General features: G+C 39.4%; 1 protein-coding gene across 4 annotated transcripts in view; it reads left to right on the top strand.

Moving 5' to 3' along the window:
- Window positions 1-4,114: 4,114 nt before the first annotated feature.
- The window catches only part of armh1 (armadillo like helical domain containing 1), a 60,547-nt gene continuing 45,911 nt past the window's right edge, over window positions 4,115-18,750 (top strand). For 3 of the 4 annotated variants that reach the window (XM_043699171.1, XM_043699170.1, XM_043699169.1), the window contains exons 1-3: window positions 4,115-4,344; window positions 7,066-7,134; window positions 14,703-14,869. In XM_043699171.1, coding sequence (XP_043555106.1) covers window positions 4,139-4,344; window positions 7,066-7,134; window positions 14,703-14,869 — 442 coding nt within the window. In that variant the 5' untranslated portion in view covers window positions 4,115-4,138. The remainder of the gene's footprint in view (window positions 4,345-7,065; window positions 7,135-14,702; window positions 14,870-18,750) is intronic. The other variant, XM_043699172.1, reaches the window with a different exon arrangement.

Here is an 18,750-nt window from a genome sequence, read left to right as displayed (position 1 = left end):
ACGCCCCTCCCCCAAGTCCCTCCTCCCTACCTTTTATCTTAGCCTGCTGGACAAACTCTCCTCATTCCTGAAGAAGGGCTTATGCCCGAAACGTCAATTCTCCTGTTCCCTAGATGCTGCCTGACCTGCTGCACCTTTCCATCAACACATTTTCAGCTCTGATCTCCAGCATCTGCAGACCTCTCTTTCTCCTCATAAGTTTAAAGTGACCAGACTAAGATTATAAAAAGAATCTAAAGGGCAACCTTTTCACGCATAGGGTGGTGCATGTATGGAACAAGCTGCCAGAGGAAGTGGTGAGGCTACTACAATCACAGTATTTAAAAGACACCTGAATGGGTACATGAATAGGAGAAATTTAGATTGAACCCACCTTTCTTTGGTGAACTACATTCTCCTCAACTTCTTTCTTGTGCTAATAATTGCTTTAAATCTGTGCCCTCCGCTTATCGACATCGCAAAAGGGAATGAACCAGATTTGTCTCATCCTGATAATCTTTTACAGCTCGAAAGGCCTGTTTCCATGCACTACAACTCTATGACTACTTTCCTCACAGTGTACAATATTTCCAGTTTTATGGCATCCTCTATCAACTGCACAGCCAAGTTTTACATGATCTGCAAACTTCTTGATCATATCTCTGCATTTGTGACTAACTTATTGACCTATATTACAAAATTGCAAGGGATCTGGCATTAAGCCTTGTGAAACACCAATTTGAAATACTTTTCCCAACATAAAAGTACCTGTGGACCATTAATTAGCCCTTGTTTAGTGCTACAGCACAACATTTGTATCCAAGTTGCCAGTTTCCAATGAATTCCATGAACGTTTACTATCTGATTAGTCTACCATGTTAGATATGGCACGGGCGGCACGGTGGCACAGTGGTTAGCACTGCTGCCTCACAGCGCCAGAGACCCGGGTTCAATTCCCGCTTCAGGCGACTGACTGTGTGGAGTTTGCACTTTCTCCCCGTGTCTGCGTGGGTTTCCTCCGGGTGCTCCGGTTTCCTCCCACAGTCCAAAGATGTGCAGGTCAGGTGAATTGGCCATGCTAAATTGCCATAGTGTTAGGTAAGGGGTACATGTAGGGGTATGGGTGGGTTGCGCTTCGGCGGGTCGGTGTGGACCTGTTGGGCCGAAGGGCCTGTTTCCACTCTGTAAGTAATCTAATCTAATCTAATCTAATCTAATATTATTTAAAGCTTACTAAAATCTTGTCATCAACCTCCTTTTTTAAAAAAATTCCTAAAAATATTCAATGCAATTTGTCAGGTATGATCTTTCCTTATGGTGGTTGCCCTGCATCTTTCTGAATTATGATTAATACTGTCCCTTAGTACTTTTCAGAAAAAGTACTTAGTACATTATAGTTCCAATATTCAGTCCACCCCATAATTAGGCTGTCTGAAATAGACTGAGTAGTCACAGATCAATGTCTCACGCTTATGGAATGTTGACCCTCTGGTTACATATAACTAATTGCCTCACTCTTTTATTGCAAGGAAAATGGATTATAAAAGTAGGGATGCTTTTCTGTAAAGGGCAATTGGTGAAGCCACCTTCTAGAGTACAGTGCACACTTTTGTCTTCCTTATTTAAGACAGAATGTTAATCTGTTAGAAGCAGTTTAGAGAAGGTTCATTTGACTGATGGCTGAAATGGTGGAGGGTATGTTATCTCTTGAGAAAAGATTGGACAAGTCGTGTCTGTGTTCATTGGAGATTATAAGAATGAGAGGTGACCTTCGTGAAACATCCTATGGTTACTTTACAGAGTGAATGATGAAAGGATGTTTCCCCTTGTTGGGAGCGAATAGAATGAGGGGACACCGTTTAAATATAAGGGGTCTCCCATTTAAGATTGATATGAATAAGATTTTATTTCTGAGTTTCATAGATCTTTGGAATGCTCTTCCACAGGGAATGGTAGAGGCAGGGTCACTGGATATTTTTAAGGCCTAGGTAGGTAGATTCTTGACCAATCAGGGGTTCAATGATTGTTGGGAGTAGGTTTGGATGTCTAATTGGGGCCACAGTAATCAGCAATGATCTTATTAAATGATGGAGCATGTAAGAAGGACTGAATGATTCACTCCAAGTCCTAATTTGCATCTTTGCATGCTTCAAAACAGAAAGGACTGGAGCGAATGTGGACAGACAAACAGACTTAATGTTTCTAGTATGACATAACTCTTCTTCAGTTCTGAGGAAGAGCGATACAAGAAGAGTTGTATGAGACTCAAAACATTAACTCTGTTCTCTCTTAACAGCGGCTGCCAGACCTGCTGAGTTTCTCCAGAACTTTCTGATTTTAATTTCAGATTTCCAGCATTTGCAGTGGTTTGCTTTTATTTGTTTATATATTCCCCTTTTTTTTTCAAATAGTATTTACAAAATCAGCAGTCTTCCAATTCTGTGGCATCATATTTGTAACCAGAAAATGATGGGCACAGCTTCTTCAATTTCTTCTCTTGCTTCTCAGTAGACTGGCATGCATCACTTGCAGTTCTGGAAATTTATCTACTTTCAAAGATGCAAAATGCCTTAATATTGCCTTTCATTAAGAGAAAGTGAGGACTGCAGATGCTGGAGATCAGAGTCGAAGAGTGTGATGCTGGAAAAGCACAGCTGATCAGCCAGCATTCAAGAGGCAGGAGAATCGACGTTTCAGGCATAAGCCTTTTACTACATTTATCCCATTCATTTCATGTCTTCCTTAACTACAACATCAGCATTGAGTCGTAGAGTTGTACAGCATGGAAACAGACCTTTGGTCGAACTCATCAATGCTGACCAGATATCTTAAGTTAATCTAGACCCATCATTCTGTTCTTTTGGCGAGAGGGATGCAAAGTATTCATTTAGAAACATACCCATATCTTCAACTACTACACAGTCTTAATGAATTGTTAAAGAGAGGCTGTAAGGATAATTCCGTCAACTACATTCCGTTTAGTTTAAATCTTTGGTGGCAGGAAACTTTCTGAAACAATTATTCAGGATAAAATTAGTAGTCACATGGAAAAAGGTGGATTGATTAGGAAGAGTTGGAATGGATTTCTAAAGGGGAAATCATGTTAAACAAATATGCTGGAGTTTTTGTGGAGGTAACAGAAAGGGTCAGTGAAAATAACCCTACTGACATGATACACGTGGATTTCCAGAAGGTTTTTGATAAAATGCCACACAATAGGCTTGTGAGGAAAATTGTAGGTCATGGTATAAAAGAGACAGTAGCAAAATGGATACAAAATTATGTGATAGGAAACAGTGAGTAATGCTCAATGGATATTTTTCAGGCTGGAGGAAAGTTTTAGTGGAACTCACCAAGGGTTAGTATTGCGATCCTGATATATAATCTGAATCTTGATGTGCAGTGGAGAATTTCAAAGTTTGCAGATGATACTAAACTTGGAAGAATTGTAAACTGTGGTGGATACTGTAGAACTCCAAAAGGACATTGACAGGCTGGTGGAGTGGGCAGATCGTGGGCAGATAAGGTTTGATGTCGAGAAATTTGAGGTATATGAGCTCTGATCTTCTCAATGATGGACCCTGCCCTATAAGATAAAGCCTGAGACTTCCACTTTCTGCATCCACACATGTCAATGCCTTGCCATACTGCCAGTTGAGAACCCAACCATCTACACCCCCTTCTAATCCTGTCCCTTGTCCTTGCTGCTACTATATTATCCGGCTTCTCCTGCACCTCTCCCTTTGTTGCTGAAAAGAAAAAGATAAAATCTAACCTCTGACATAAAAATTGAACAACTCTGCTCAGTGCACACCATATTTAATTTGTCAGGAAACTGGAAGCACAAGTTTCTTGTGTGCCATTGACTAAGTAGGACTGAAGTTCTCATTTAATGAGTATTCCTGACATGGTAAATAGATCTCTCCATCAGGCAGTGTGATGGAGTTGCTCCACCACTACCATGCTGCTCAGTATTTCTCAAACTCAACCCAAAGTCAGGAACTTGAGATTTCGGCTCTTGTTTAATTCAGTACACCCAACCACCCACCTCACATCCTACTTTTACTGTCGCTGTTAAATCTGCTCCCATGTTGTGGTATGTTATATGACATATTAACCTTTTTTTTCCTCAGCTGACAAGATTAATTATATTCTGAAAATGGCTTCATCAAAAGAAGAAGTGGAAATTTCTAGACTGATGAGTTTTCTACAAGAGTGGGACAATGGCACTAAAGCTGTCCGGCATCGTATGTTGAATGACTTCATAAATACAAATAAAGGTAAAACTGGTCCAGAGCTTGAACTGCAGTTTGCTCAAGGTGCCAGTCTGTTTCTCACAAGATTGACAGCATGGCTCAGATTAACGTATCCTTTTCTTTAGACTGAATTTTAACATCTGCTTTCAATCAAATTGTGGGGAATATTTCTTAACTTATAAAGAAATCAATGAACATCAGTGAGGGAAACAATAGACAATAGTGTGCTATTATAGAACTTTTGTATCTCTTAAAGAAGCATATTTTGACTTGACTGTTGTAGACTGAATCAGATATAAATTTATCAGACACGGCCTGCAAAGGTGGTGGAAGATTGAACAGTAATTTTCAAAACAATGTTAGGCATATACTTGAAAAGGAATGGGGAATAGGCAGAGTCGTGGGTGCTAGTACAGACAGAATGACCTCCTTTTATGATATATGATAATCTGAGAAAAATCCTAAGGGGAGAATGACCAAGTGTTTAGTTAAAGAAAAAAAAACAAAGAACTGGGAATGCTGGAAATCAGAAACAAAAACAAATTGCTGGAGAAACTGAGCAAGTTTGGCAGCATCTGTGGAGAGAATGCAGAGTCAACATTTCAGGTCCATTTGTGAAGGATGATCACTGGAGTTATATAATTGGGTTTTAAAAAGTTTATTAAACACATAGAATATTGTATACAGTCCTGGACATCCTTCTATAGGAAGGATGTTGCCATGTGCAGAAAGGATTTACAGGGATATTGCCGGGACTGGAAGGTTTGACTTTTAGGGAGAGGTTGAATAGGCGGCAGCTTTTTTCCCTGGAACATCGGAGGCTGAGGGGTGACCTTATAGAGGTTTACAAAACTGTGAGGGGCATGGGTAGGGTGAATAGCCAAGGTCTTTTTCCTAGAAGTCCAAAACTAGAGGGCATAAGTTTAAGGTGAGAAGGGAATGATTTAAAAAGGACCTGAAAGAGGCAAGTGGAGAAGCTGGGTTTGGACAGAAAATCCTAAGCATAGAATCTGGACAATTTATGGAATAATTGTCCATTGTAGAATGAAGGCTGGAAGATACACAAGAGGTCTGAGTTGGAGGAACTCTGGGCTATTGGAGGCTTTGAGAGTGGGTTCAGGCACACAAAGTTTTGAATAAATGAATTAGAATTTTAAATTTGAACCTTTTGCTGACAAGAAGTCAATGTTAATTAATAATCTTGTCGTACAGGGGCCTTTGGGGTAGTGTGATCATAATATAGAAGAATTTTCAATTAAGTTTGAGAATTTGAAAAGAAAGTCTGAACTTGATGCTTTTAATCTGAACAAAGCAAATATTGTATGCATGAGCGACAAGTTGGTTCAAGTACACCAGTTGAAAAGGGTAAGAAAAATTATAATCTGTAGACAAGGATGATTTAAAAAAAAATCCATAATCAGCAATAGTAATACATTAGCTTAAGGATTAAAATTAAATTGGGAAAGTAATCCAACCTGGCAAAGCAAGGGATGGGTAGTTGGTGGACTAAAGTAGCTTTAATGTAGCTGAAAATGTAATAGGTCTGAGGATTGGGAGTATTTTAAAATTCTGCAAAGTATGACAAAGGAGTTGAGAAACAAAGAAAAACTAGAACATTGGGGTAAACTAACTGGAAACATAAAAACACATTGTAATAGCTTTTGTAGATATGTAAAAAGATAGAAAATAGTGAGAATAAATGTGGATCACTGGCAGCAGAGGTAGAGCCAGAGATATACAGTAGGGAAACAGACCCTTCGGTCCAACTCACTCACGCCGATCAAGTATCCTAAACTAATCTAGTCCCATTTTCCAGCATTTGGTCCATATCCCTGTAAACCCTTCCTATTCATATGCCCATCCAGATGCCTTTTAAATGTTGTAATTGTACCAGCCTCCACCACTTCCTGTCACAGCTTATTCCATACATGCACCACCCTCTGAATGAAGAAGTTGCCCCTTAGATCCCTTTTAAATCTTTCCCCTTTCACCAGCCCGTATACCTGCGACTCCATTTTCCAGGACCTATGCACCTGCACCCCTAGGTCGCTTTGTTCGGCAACACTCTCCAGGGTCATACCATTAACTGTATAAGTCCTGCTCTGGTTTGCTTTACCAAAATGCAACACCTCACATTTATCTAAGTTAAACTCCAATCCTTGGCCCATTTGCCTATCTGATGAAGGTCCCGTTTTACTCTGAGATAATCTTATTCACTGTCTACTATACCACCTATTTTGGTGTCATCTGCAAACTTACTAACCATGCCTCCCAGCACTTTGTGGCGCACTGCTGGTCACAGGCCTCCAATCTGAAAAGCAACCCTATATCACCACCCTCTACTCTCACAGGCTTTTGTCATTCTTTCTTTTGTATTTACAATGGGAAGTTGAAAAGAATTAGGAAGGACATTCATATAGAGTGATATGGGTTGATTAATCACTCTGAAGAGTCACCAACTCAAAACATTAATTCTGCTTTCTCTCTCGTGATGCTGCTGGACCTGCAGAATTTCTCCAGTAATTTCTGTTTCTGTGTTTATCAGTGTCTGGTATTATACTTTCTTTCTCTAAAACTCTGGTTTTGGAGACTTTGAGAGCATAAAAGAAAATATTTTTGTATTCCAAGTCGTCTGTATCCTGCTTCTACTCTTGGAAAATTTAATAGTTGCAGAGTCCAGAAAATAATTTACTTTGTTTGTTTCTTTAACTAATCATAAATTAGAAATACATATTTTATTTATTCTTCTGGAAGTTGGAAGTGTTGCTCTTTTGTGCCATGTACAGGAGAATGGTCAATATTTTCTGGAATACTTAACTTCTTTGAATAGATATATGGTTGGTACCTGTTTAACTGAACAATTACAAGCCATTGGTGTATTTTTGTCTGCAACAAGTGGGTAAGCTTTAATTTAATCACTATAATAATGGTTATATCATTATTGGCTTTCTAAATGAAAAATCTGACCTCTTTGGTGGTTTTCTGGTGCACGTGCCTATTATTCATATGGAAATAAGGCCAAGAGCTCTACAAATGCTACTTTTAAGATGGTGCTAGAAAGTAAACAGCGACTTGTAGCAGTTACTCACTTTCTGTGCACCTTTGGGAAGTTTCTTGCCTTTCACCCCACAGTTTGTTACAGGGATACCTTTTCAAATTGAGAACTCGGTAACGTTACTAATTGTTTCTGTGGCTTTCACTACCTCAGCCTTTTAATACACATAACTCACAAATAGTTCTAATTTTTGCCAAATCAGCTGAACAATTAGTATAACTGTTTATATATAATATTATCTCCATCGGTGTGCCTCTATATGCTTTCATAACACATATTTCTGTCTTTGTCATTTATTCAGAAAATTGTGCTTTTTAAACACTTTCTTATTTGGCCTATCTTACTTATTTGCAACTCATTTAAAATATACAGAAATTTCAATATGTGAAACTGTGTTATACATGTTTTTCAGCTGGATGTTTTGAATTGAACATTTTCTTTTCAGTTTGTGTAAGCTGTTTAAGTACATTTTGATATGAATTGTATATAATTGGATGTCAGCGATTTTTGAGAAGATTTGTAGCTCAGGTTGATCAGTATGTAAGTTAGCTCGCTGAGCAAGTTTGTTTTCAGATGTTTCATCACCATACTAGGTAACATGATCAGTGAGAGTCTCTGGTGAAGCGCTGGTGGTATGTCCGGCCTCTCTGTTTATAGGTCTTGGTTCCTTAAGGTGGGTGAGGTCATTTCTGGTCCTTTTTTCCAATTTTTCAATTCTCCAGACTACTCAGTGCCCTTGGCATCATGGTAGCCCATAAACCTCCCAACACACTTAAACAGTGAATAATGAACCTAAGGGTCATTTACAAGATGTCATGCAAGAATTGTAAAAAACACGACATCAGACAAACTAGCAGGAAACCTGCCACCAGAATAGATAAACACCAACTGGCCATGAAAATACATGACACACTATCACTAATTTCTATACATACAGATAAAGAAGGACATCACTTTGACTGGGACAAGCACATCCTAGGCAAGGCGAAACAAAGACATGCATGAGAATTCTTAGAGGTATGGCATTCTAACCAGAACTCCATCAATAAACGCATCGATTTAGATCCTATCTACCTTCCCTTGAAAAACAAAGAGCCAGAAAATGATATCACCCACCTTAAGAAACCAAGACCTATAAATAGAAGTGGAACATACCACCAGCACTTCACCAGAGACTCTCACTGATATTACCTAGTGTGGTGACGAAACGTCTGAAAACAAACCTCCAAGCTCAGCGAGCTAACTTACATACTTATTATTGGATGTTTTTACCCAATGCAACGATGCTTATGTTATCTCCAGTAAAATAAGAATCTGGGTTGGATATGATGATATTGAAGAATTTAACAGACAGCACTTAAGCATCTGAACTAATATTACTGTGTCTGGTAACAATGCTGCCAAGAAAGTGTCATACTTCAAGTGATCTGAGGTAAGGTGGAGTGTGAGATTGTTACATCCTCAGGCCATATACTATGATGCTGATGATATCATGACCATTTCTCTTAAAGGCATACTGCCATAGTGACATTAAGACACAAGACAACATCCCCCCCCTTGCAAAAAAAATTATATCTATCAGATATACGTGGTTGTATATAGGCAGATGCTTTTAATTTGCTAATTGTGCAAACAGTTAAAACAGTTTAAAAGAATAACATTTCAATCATCAATGTAATGCTTTGACCAGAAATGAATGGATTAACCATATATAGCAGCATGTGATAAATGGATCAAATCTAAGCTCTGCAGTCCTGCCATATTCAGTTATGAATGATGGTGGACAACTGAATAGCTCGCTGGTGGAGGAGGCTTCTCAAATATCCCTGTCCTTAACAGTGGAAGAGTCAGTACAAATGAGTGACAGCCCTTGACATCAAGACTGCATTCAATCAAGCCCTAGCAAAAATGGATCGAGGATAAACCCTCCATTGGTTGGAGTCAGACCTGGCATATAGGAAGATGGTTATAGTTGTTGGAGGTCAGTTATTTCCGCTGCAAGACCTCTGATCTGGGGTTTCTCATAGTATTATCCTTGGTCCAACCATGTTTGGCTGCTTTATTAATAATCTTTCCTCCATCATAAAGTCAGAAGTGGGGATATTTGCTGATGATTGCAGATCAGTTCCATAGCTTGAAGTAGTTCATGGTCAAATACAACAAGAGCTGTAAAATATCCAGGCATGGGCTGACAAATGGCAAGTAACATTTGTGCCATACAGATGCCGGGCAATGACCATATTCAATAAGAGAAAATCTAACCGCCATCCCTTTTCATTTATTGGCATTACTATCACTGAATCCTCCCCCACTACCAAAGTCCTGGGGTTACCATTGATGAGAAATTCAGCTGAAATATGCCATATAAATACATTGGTTACAAGATCAGGCCAGAGGTCCAGATTCTATAATGCCATTCACCTCCTGACTCCCCAAAACCTGTCCACCACTTACAAGGACAATTAGAAGTTTGATGGAATACTCCCCACTTGTCTGGATGAATGCAGCTCCAACAACACTCAAAAAGGTGGGTATCATCTAGGACAAAGCAGCCCATTTGATTGGCACCACATCCATAATCATCCACTTTCTCCACCACTGACACTCACCAGCAGTGTGTATTATCTTCAAGATACACTGCAGAAATTCGCTAAAGATCCTTGGACATCACCTTCCAAACCCAAGATCAGAGTAGAAGGATAATGGCAGCAGATACATGGAACGTCATCACCTCCAATTTATCCTCCAAGCTACTCATTATCCTGACTTGGAAATATATCACTGTTCCTTCACTGTTGCTGTAACAACATCCTGGAATTCGTAAAAGGATATTGTATTATATTGTACAAACAGCATTGTGGGTCTGCTTACAGCACCATGGTCTGCAGTGATTCAAGAAGGCAGCTCACCACCGTAAAGGATAAATAGTCTTGGAGCAATAAATGCTAGTCCACATGCCGCTCGCGAATTTTTTAAAAGCCTTGTCCAGATGAGTGGAGCAACATTCACGAAGTGACACACCATTCGGACAAAGTGGCCGCTTTGTTGGCATCACAGCCACATATTTTCATTCCTTCCACTATTGAAGCACATTAACAGTAATGCATACAATTTAACAGATACACTATTGAAATTGAACAAGGTTCCTTTGACAGTACCTTCAACTGGCGTGCTGTGCATTGGCCTGAATTGGCTTTTGTTCACTTGCAGTGTAACACCATGACCAGTAATGTCTTTGTATGATCTGGACTGGTTGAGTATTTTGAAAACTTCTAGCATCCAAGTCTTTTTTATGTGTATGTTAACTCCAGTGCTCTAACCTAGTGTAGTTTTGGTGGTTCTCCACCTGTTTGTTCATTGTGTATTTCTTTCATTCTCCTCTGTCTTTTGAAGAAGAATCTCCTGTATCTCAATGGCTAGCCAATTGGTTGCTGGGCAATGTCGTTCATACTTGCCTTCTGAGCATAAAATGTTCTGGAAATGCATGAAACACAGCACAGCATTGCAATGATCTTGGTTAGTTGTTCAACATTTAATGATCATTGATTTGAAGGTACATGCCATGTGCTCTGTTAGACTGTGTGCATTTATAGTGAGGTGGTGATGTGACTTGGGTTACCCTCCAATAAATACACATCTTGACATCATTTACTATTGAATTGCAGTCTGTTGTCAGAGAGTATCTAATCTGGGATGCAAAATAAACAGAAAATAGCACTCATTATGTCAGCAATGGTCATGCTTATTGTGTTGCTATGTCATCAAACAATGGGAAATTTTTGAGAAATAATTAATCGCACGGATGTAATCTTTCCATGCACTGTGAATAAATCTGTTGCTCTCATCTAAGGATTGGATGGACCTTCGTGTGGATGTGGAGACTTCCCTCGCTGCTGGAGTTGATACATTTGGTATTCCTCACATGCATTGAATGTCTTTATTCATCCCTGCCCAGTATGTAGGTTCATGTGCTAGCCATAGTGTGTTTTAAATGCTTGCTTGTCCTTGGTGTCACATTGACATGAATTTAGGGCCTATCGCTTTTGGTATTAGGACTTGTTTGCCTTTGTCATGATTCGCTAAGTTCGTCTTTGTATGGCCAAAGTGAACAGAATTTCTCAGGAACCTCTTTTAATTCTGTGAAACCATCTCTGGATAATGATCTTTTGCAATATTTATTATTGTTCACCTTCAGCAGTTGCCAATTGCAACTGTTCCCCCTCTGTGTGGCCAAAGCATAACAGATCAACTTTGAGAATGTCTTCCATTTTGAGGTCTACAGCATCAATGTGTAAATCGAAAGGAATATCTTTTGTTATTGTATGGGTAGAGTAATCTGCTCAGTGTGTCGCATGTAGTCATCCTGATACCTTCTCAACAATCCTATCCATAATCTGCTGAGATATGTTTTGGCTAACTTACCCAAATAGCAACTACGGAATCAATGCCATCCAAATGGTGTCCTAAATGTAATGACCTAAATGGACAGACCAGTATCTATACTTTGCATCTAGCTTGAAAAAGAAGCTTGCTCCAGAAAATTTAGGATTTAATTCTTCGGTTGTCAGTATTCTGGACACCTTCTACGTGAAAGATTGGATCTAGGGGCATACCTTTAATGGTCCCATCTTACTTTGAAACACATGATACAGCCCCGCCAACCTGTGTAACGGTTGACCTTATGAATTGTACCATTTTGTTCCAATCTTTCAGCTCTGTTTGAAGCTTCTGAATGTTGCACTGCATTTTGGAATTTCAGTAAATGGGGTTGCACTATCTTTAAGATGGAGCAATTTATCATCCTTCAAATCCACCTGGATAAGGGTATTTGAAATCACTGCTTGATTGCATTATGGTCTGGTTTGTTTCAGCCAAATGAGTGTGGTTTGAACTCAATGAATTGTGACTATACTGAGCACTATGCATACTTGTTATCTTGCCAGTGCTGGACAGTAGGTATCTACCAGGTAGACGATCTCAGGAAGTCCAGATGAACTTTGCTTGACATTGGCAGAATCACGCTGTAGTACCAATGTATGGAATTGTTTGATTTCTTAAATGCACTAAGATGGTCTCTTGTGGGTTATACTACAGAGCGACAATTGTGCAGGCACATGTATTTCAGGATGCCCCCTAGTATTATGGTAGCATTCTCTGCCATGTAGATGTCAGCTTTTGGTGTATGTTGTCCTGCCTTTTCAGCACATATGATATTAATCAATTATACAAGGCATCTGATCACCTTGTATGTCGACAACATATGGGAGGTTGACACCATGGAAAGCTTGGTTGTTATCTGAAATTTACTTTTTCCTTGATTGATTCTGAACCTTAATGATATGTTTGCATTTATGCACCTTCTTAACACTGTCCTTGCTGACCGTAAAAGTGCTTTGTTGGCAGCTAAGTGAAGCTTAAAGAAATGCCAGGGAACTACAGACTAGTGAGCCTGACATCAGTGGTGGGCAATTTGTTCGAGGGGATTTAAGGTGAGAGGAGACAGGTTCCTTTTAAATCTAAGGGGAAACTTTTTCACGGGTAGTGTGCATATACAATGAATTGGTAGTGGAGACTGGTACAATTACAACATTTTAAAAGGGATCTGGATGGGTACATGAATAGGAAGGGTTTGGAGCGATATAGGCCAAATGCTGGAAAATTGAATTAGATTAATTCAAGATGTATGGTTGGCGTGGACGAGTTGGACTGACGGGTCTGCTTCCATGCTGTACATCTTTATGACTGTATGCAAAATGGGAGTGTTCTTTATATACTACATTGTTCAAAGCTCTTGACCAGTTGGTCTTTAATCAATCACACCATCACATAATTATTACAATGCATTCTGAATATTTTGACTCAGTGCCAAACTCCTGCACAATATTTTTATTTAAATAAATATCCATTCCCCTCTTACATGCCCCATTTGAACTTGTCTCCTCCACATTTTCAGGGAGTGCATTCCATATCCTCTGACTATGTAAGAAAGTTTTTTTTCCTCCCCTCATCTCTTTGCTTCTTTTGCAAAACACTTTAACAAAACAGTTTTACTCTGCCATCTGGTTCCTATTCCATTTGTATTTCTCCTTACCTACTCAATCCAGACCTGTCATGATCTTGAAAAGTTTTATTAAATCACCTCTTAGCCTTCTCCTTTCTAAGGAATACAATCTTACTTCATAGCCAACAGCATGTAAGTCAATAAGCAATGCAAGAGAGAAATGAAAAAAAAATGGGGATTCGCTACATTGATAAATAACTTCTTCAGTTCTTTCAGGGTTGATAATGACTGTATGGCTTTCATACTTTTCATGATGTCTCCTCCTATGGATGTTAAAACATGCAGGTACAGTGTCAACCTCCCGGATTGCTGCCATCACCTCCTGTTGAACACCAGCTTTTGATTTGATTTATTACTGTTGCATGTACTGAGATACAGTGAAAAATGTTGCCTTTCTTGCTTTACAAGCAGATCATACCATACAAGTGCATCAGGGTAACAGAACAGAGTGCAGAATACAATGTTACATCTGCAGAGAGGGTGCAGAGAGAGATCGATATTAATATTAAAGAGGTCCATTCAAAAGTCTTATAACAATGAGGAAGAAACTGTTCTTGGATTGGTTCATATGATTATACAGACGACTTTCATATGTTCTGCCAGACGGAGGAGAGTATAACCAGGTTGTGAAGCATCTTTGATTATGTTGGTTGCGTTTCCAATGCAGCATGAAGTCTGGATGAAGCTTCACTTTCAAGAAAGAAACAAATTATTAGTGAGTGAACTGCAACATATTTAGATGGTATGGTAGTGAAGGTTGAATAGTCAAATGTATTTTCCAAGTATCTGCCATCAAGATAAGAGTCTTTCACAGATGACTATTCCTGCTACCATGATGTGGGGGAGTTTGTCTCCAACAGGGTATTTTATATTTGTGACAATATTTAAGTTTTTTTCCCAAAACATAAGAAACTGGGCATGGATGCCAGGGTATTGAAGAATCCAAGTGATATTTGTTACAAATAGCTATTATAAACAAACATTAGATACCATGGGCACATAAGTATATGGACTATTATTATGCTATGAGATTATAACAAAGAATGTGCTTTCAGTACAATGTCGTGCCTTAAATGAGGTAAGATGAATAATTAAATCTTTATACCCTCAGGGTCACATACTATAATGCAATAATGATATCATGAGCATAAAGGCATATTGACATACTGACTAAAACCTAAAACAACACAGTAACTGTGGTCTAAAGAATAAGCTTTTATTAATATGAAAGCTTGTTATTTACAGTTTTAGCAGTATGTTGTATATATTTGCAAACATCAGCTAAATTTTTGCTTTTAGACAAGTACAGGTACACATTGCTTAAACAGATAAATTTTACAATTTATTGCAGACATCGATATCTGATAGAAGTTTTAGAAGTTGGTGGCCTTTTGACGTTTCTGGAAATTCTGAAATTGAAACAGTTGCGAGAAGATAATAAACAAGAATCATTAAAGTTGCTTCAAATTATTGCAAATGCTGGACGAAAGTACAAGGAACTAATCTGTGAAAGCTATGGTAACTAACTCGTTGACACCAACTTGTGTGATTCTGGTTAAGTATTGCTGACTGGAATTGTTCCCATGTGAGCTAATCTTACCCAATGTTGTGTGATCAGCTCAGTAACACTGTTTTATAAAGGTCTTACTGTGAGATGTGAGGTTATGGCGATTTGAGAAGAAATTTCAGTTGTCAGTGGCTAGTGAAAGACCAAAGCTATTTTTTTCTGTGGAGTGCAAGGACTGGATGGCGAAAAATGGGCCAGAAAAACTATTGTTTTTATAAAAGTTATTAAAGTCTCAATCAGAAAGTCCTTTACGAAAGGATTATGTGTGATTGGGTACTGCTTAAATACTCCAGTTGCCTAATAGGAAAGCTCTTATTTCTGATAAATGTAAATAAAGACTTTAAAATGAATCATCCTTTTTGATTTATGTTATGTGCCGCTGAAACTTCAGTGTGTTAGACATTCAGCAACACATTATAGCCTGTAGTTTTCTACAACTGCCATTCCAGTACAAAACTGCCCAAATCAATAAAAGATGGTGGATACTTATATATTAATTTATATAGTTATTCCACTACTTTTGATTATTAAGTCAAATTTGAAATCACTGAGTCATGAACAGTGGCTTAACAAATTTCTCTTCCAAGTAATTTTGTGGATTTTAATGATAATAAACCAAAGATTCAAATTGTTATTCCACAAATGATTGGAAGAGTTACATGATGTGCATTAATAATTTCACTATTGATTAATGGTAGATGCTTCCCCTGCTTTTATTGAATAGCAGCTTTTGCTAAAAGGATAAATGAGAAAGCTATTAAAACAATGAATTAACCAATATAGACTTCTGTAATTGGAGTTCAGCAAAATCGTGGGAAGTTATATATGTAGGGGCTAGTGGTGAGGGATGGTAGTCTGATATTTTGCAACAGGTAATTGCAGAGAGACTTGTCATTATCTTCCAATTGTCCTTCGATACAGGGGTGGTGTGAGAGGACTGGCACGTTGCAAATGCTGTACCCTCGGTTAATTTTATTGTCACATGTACCACTGTATGCTTGTTTACGAGCAGTACAGGCAGATCTTAGTAAGCAAGGATATACAGATCATAAGGTGTAAAAACAAAATGTGGATAGAAGTAAACAAGTTATGTTGCACAGGGTGTGCGCTAGACAAGATGTTAAAAACTGGTGTATGAATAAGCCTAGGAATGATAGTTTAACTTCAATGGTAGAAAGATTTATATAGAAAATTGGACAAAAGTAATAGACATGTAGATTAATTAAAGAAAACCAAATTTCCATTATGGTATAATGAAAAAGAACATCTGTAGCAATAACCTACTTAGTAATGCTCAGTTTGGGTTCCACCAGGGCCACTCAGATTCTGATCTCATTACAGCAGTGGTTCACACCTTGAAAAGGAGTTGAATTCGAGAGGTGAAATGAGAGTGACTACTCTTGACAGCAAGGCTGAATTTGACCATGTGTGGCAAGAGGGAGCCTTAATAAAAATGGGATCAGTGGTAATCGGGGGGGAATGGTATCTGCTGATTGGAGTCATACTTGGCACAAGCAAAGATGGTTGCAATTGTTGGAGGTCAGTCACCTCAGTTTCAGGACATCTCCTGAATGCATTCTCAGGGAAGGGTCCTAGGCTGAACTATCTACAGTTCTTTCATCAATGACCTTTTATCCCATTATAAGGTCAGTATTGATAATGTTTGCTCATGATTCCACATTATTCATCAACATTTATGTCTCCTCATATACAGAAGCAATCTATGTTCAGGTGTAGCAATATCAGGACAATCTTATAGTTTAGGATGCCATTTGGCAAGTAACACTTGTGATACACAAGTGCCAGGCAATGATCATTTCCAGGGAGAAAGTGAGGACTGCAGATGCTGGCGATCAGAGCTGAAAAATGTGTTGCTGGAAAAGCGCAGCAGGTCAGGCAGCATCCAAGGAGCAGGAGAATTGACGTTTCGGGCATAAAAGCCCTTCTTCAGGATTCCTGAAGAAGGGCTTATGCCTGAAACGTTGATTCCCCTGCTCCTTGGATGCTGCCTAACATAGAACATAGAGAACATAGAAGAATACAGCGCAGTACAGGCCCTTTGGCCCTCGATGTTGCGCCGATCCAAGCCCACCTAACCTATACTAACCCACTATCCTCCATATACCTATCCAATGCCCGCTTAAATGCCCATAAAGAGGGAGAGTCCACCACTGCTGCTGGCAGGGCATTCCATGAACTTACGACTCGCTGAGTGAAGAACCTACCCCTAACTTCAGTCCTATATCTACCCCCCCTTAATTTAAAGCTATGCACCCTTGTAATACCCGACTCCATACGCGGGAAAAGGTTCACACTGTCAACCCTATCTAACCCCCTAATCATCTTGTACACCTCAATCAAGTCACCCCTAAACCGTCTTTTCTCTAATGAAAACAGCCCCAAGTATCTCAGTCTTTCCTCATACGATCTTCCTTCCATACCAGGCAACATCCTGGTAAACCTCCTCTGCACCCGTTCCAGTGCCTCCACATCCTTCCTATAGTATGGCAACCAAAACTGCACACAATATTCCAGATGCGGCCGCACCAGAGTCTTATACAACTGCATCATGACCTCAGGACTCCGGAACTCAATTCCTCTACCAATAAAAGCCAGTACGCCATATGCCTTCCTCACCACACTATTTACCTGGGTGGCAACTTTCAGAGATCTGTGTACATGGACACCAAGATCCCTCTGCTCATCCACACTACCAAGTATCCGACCATTAGCCCAGTACCCCATCTAAAGGCATCGAGAGCATTGATACATACCACATGCTCCTTCTCCAAGGACACCCTGCTTTATCCTCAATCATAGAATAGCCTTTATCCTCAATCATAGAATAGAATCCCAACAGTGTGGCATGAGAGAATTGACCCATCAAACCCCACCAACCATCCAAAGAGCATCCCACCTGGAGCACTCCATCCTTGTACCACTGCATTTCCCATGGCTGATCCACCTATTCTGCACAATCCTGGACACTGTGGACAATTTCGCACAAATGACCCACCTAACCCACAAATATTTGAACTGTGCAAGGAAACCAGAGCACCTGGAGGGGGCCCACACAATCATAGGGGAATGTGCAAACTCCACACTGGCTGTTGACCAAGGCTGGACTCCAATTTAAATCAAAACAGATGATCCCTGTGCATTGTCACATTGCTGTTTATTGGAGACATATTGCCCAGAGAGACATCTTGAGATTCAGAAAGAGACAATATAAATTCAGTCAACTCCTGCCGAGTTAATGTGATTAACAACAACATCAGTACTCCAACAGTGTCATCAGACCTCGTACCTACTCTATCATTTACGATTTTGAAACCATGGGAAGTTTGTTACCAGCTTCGATGACAGCCATAATGCTCTGACCACTTTGAGCCACTGCAAGTCAGTTCTAATAGATATCAATAGATTGAATCTAAACAGGATGCCCCACAACAGGAAGTGCTCTGACACTCAATGCCCGTAAGTCAAGGTCATTTTCCTAAAACCACTCACGTCTGGCAATAACATTGAAGATATTTTATACAGTAACCTTTCAGTCTCAATTGTCAGTTCCAGTCCACGAAGCAGCCAGTAACATGCACCAGTGAATTGAATACTAACAGCAGCATTGCCCTGGCAGGAGAGATTGAGGAGCTTGAAGCTGTCTTCTCTGGAGTATCTAAACATGAAACACTTCAAATGAACAAAAATCTTCAAGAGCTCGAGAGGATAGATACAGGAAGGATGTGCTCCTAGGCTGGTGTGCCTGGAATAAAATAAGCACTAACTACGGTATCTTTAACCAACATTCCCTTTAGCTGCATAAATGTTTAAG

This window comes from Chiloscyllium plagiosum, chromosome 11 (genome assembly GCF_004010195.1).
Source record: "Chiloscyllium plagiosum isolate BGI_BamShark_2017 chromosome 11, ASM401019v2, whole genome shotgun sequence".
Taxonomy (NCBI): domain Eukaryota; kingdom Metazoa; phylum Chordata; class Chondrichthyes; order Orectolobiformes; family Hemiscylliidae; genus Chiloscyllium; species Chiloscyllium plagiosum.
The sequence above is the reverse complement of the archived record's forward strand: the minus strand, read 5'-3'. Positions and strand labels throughout refer to the sequence as shown.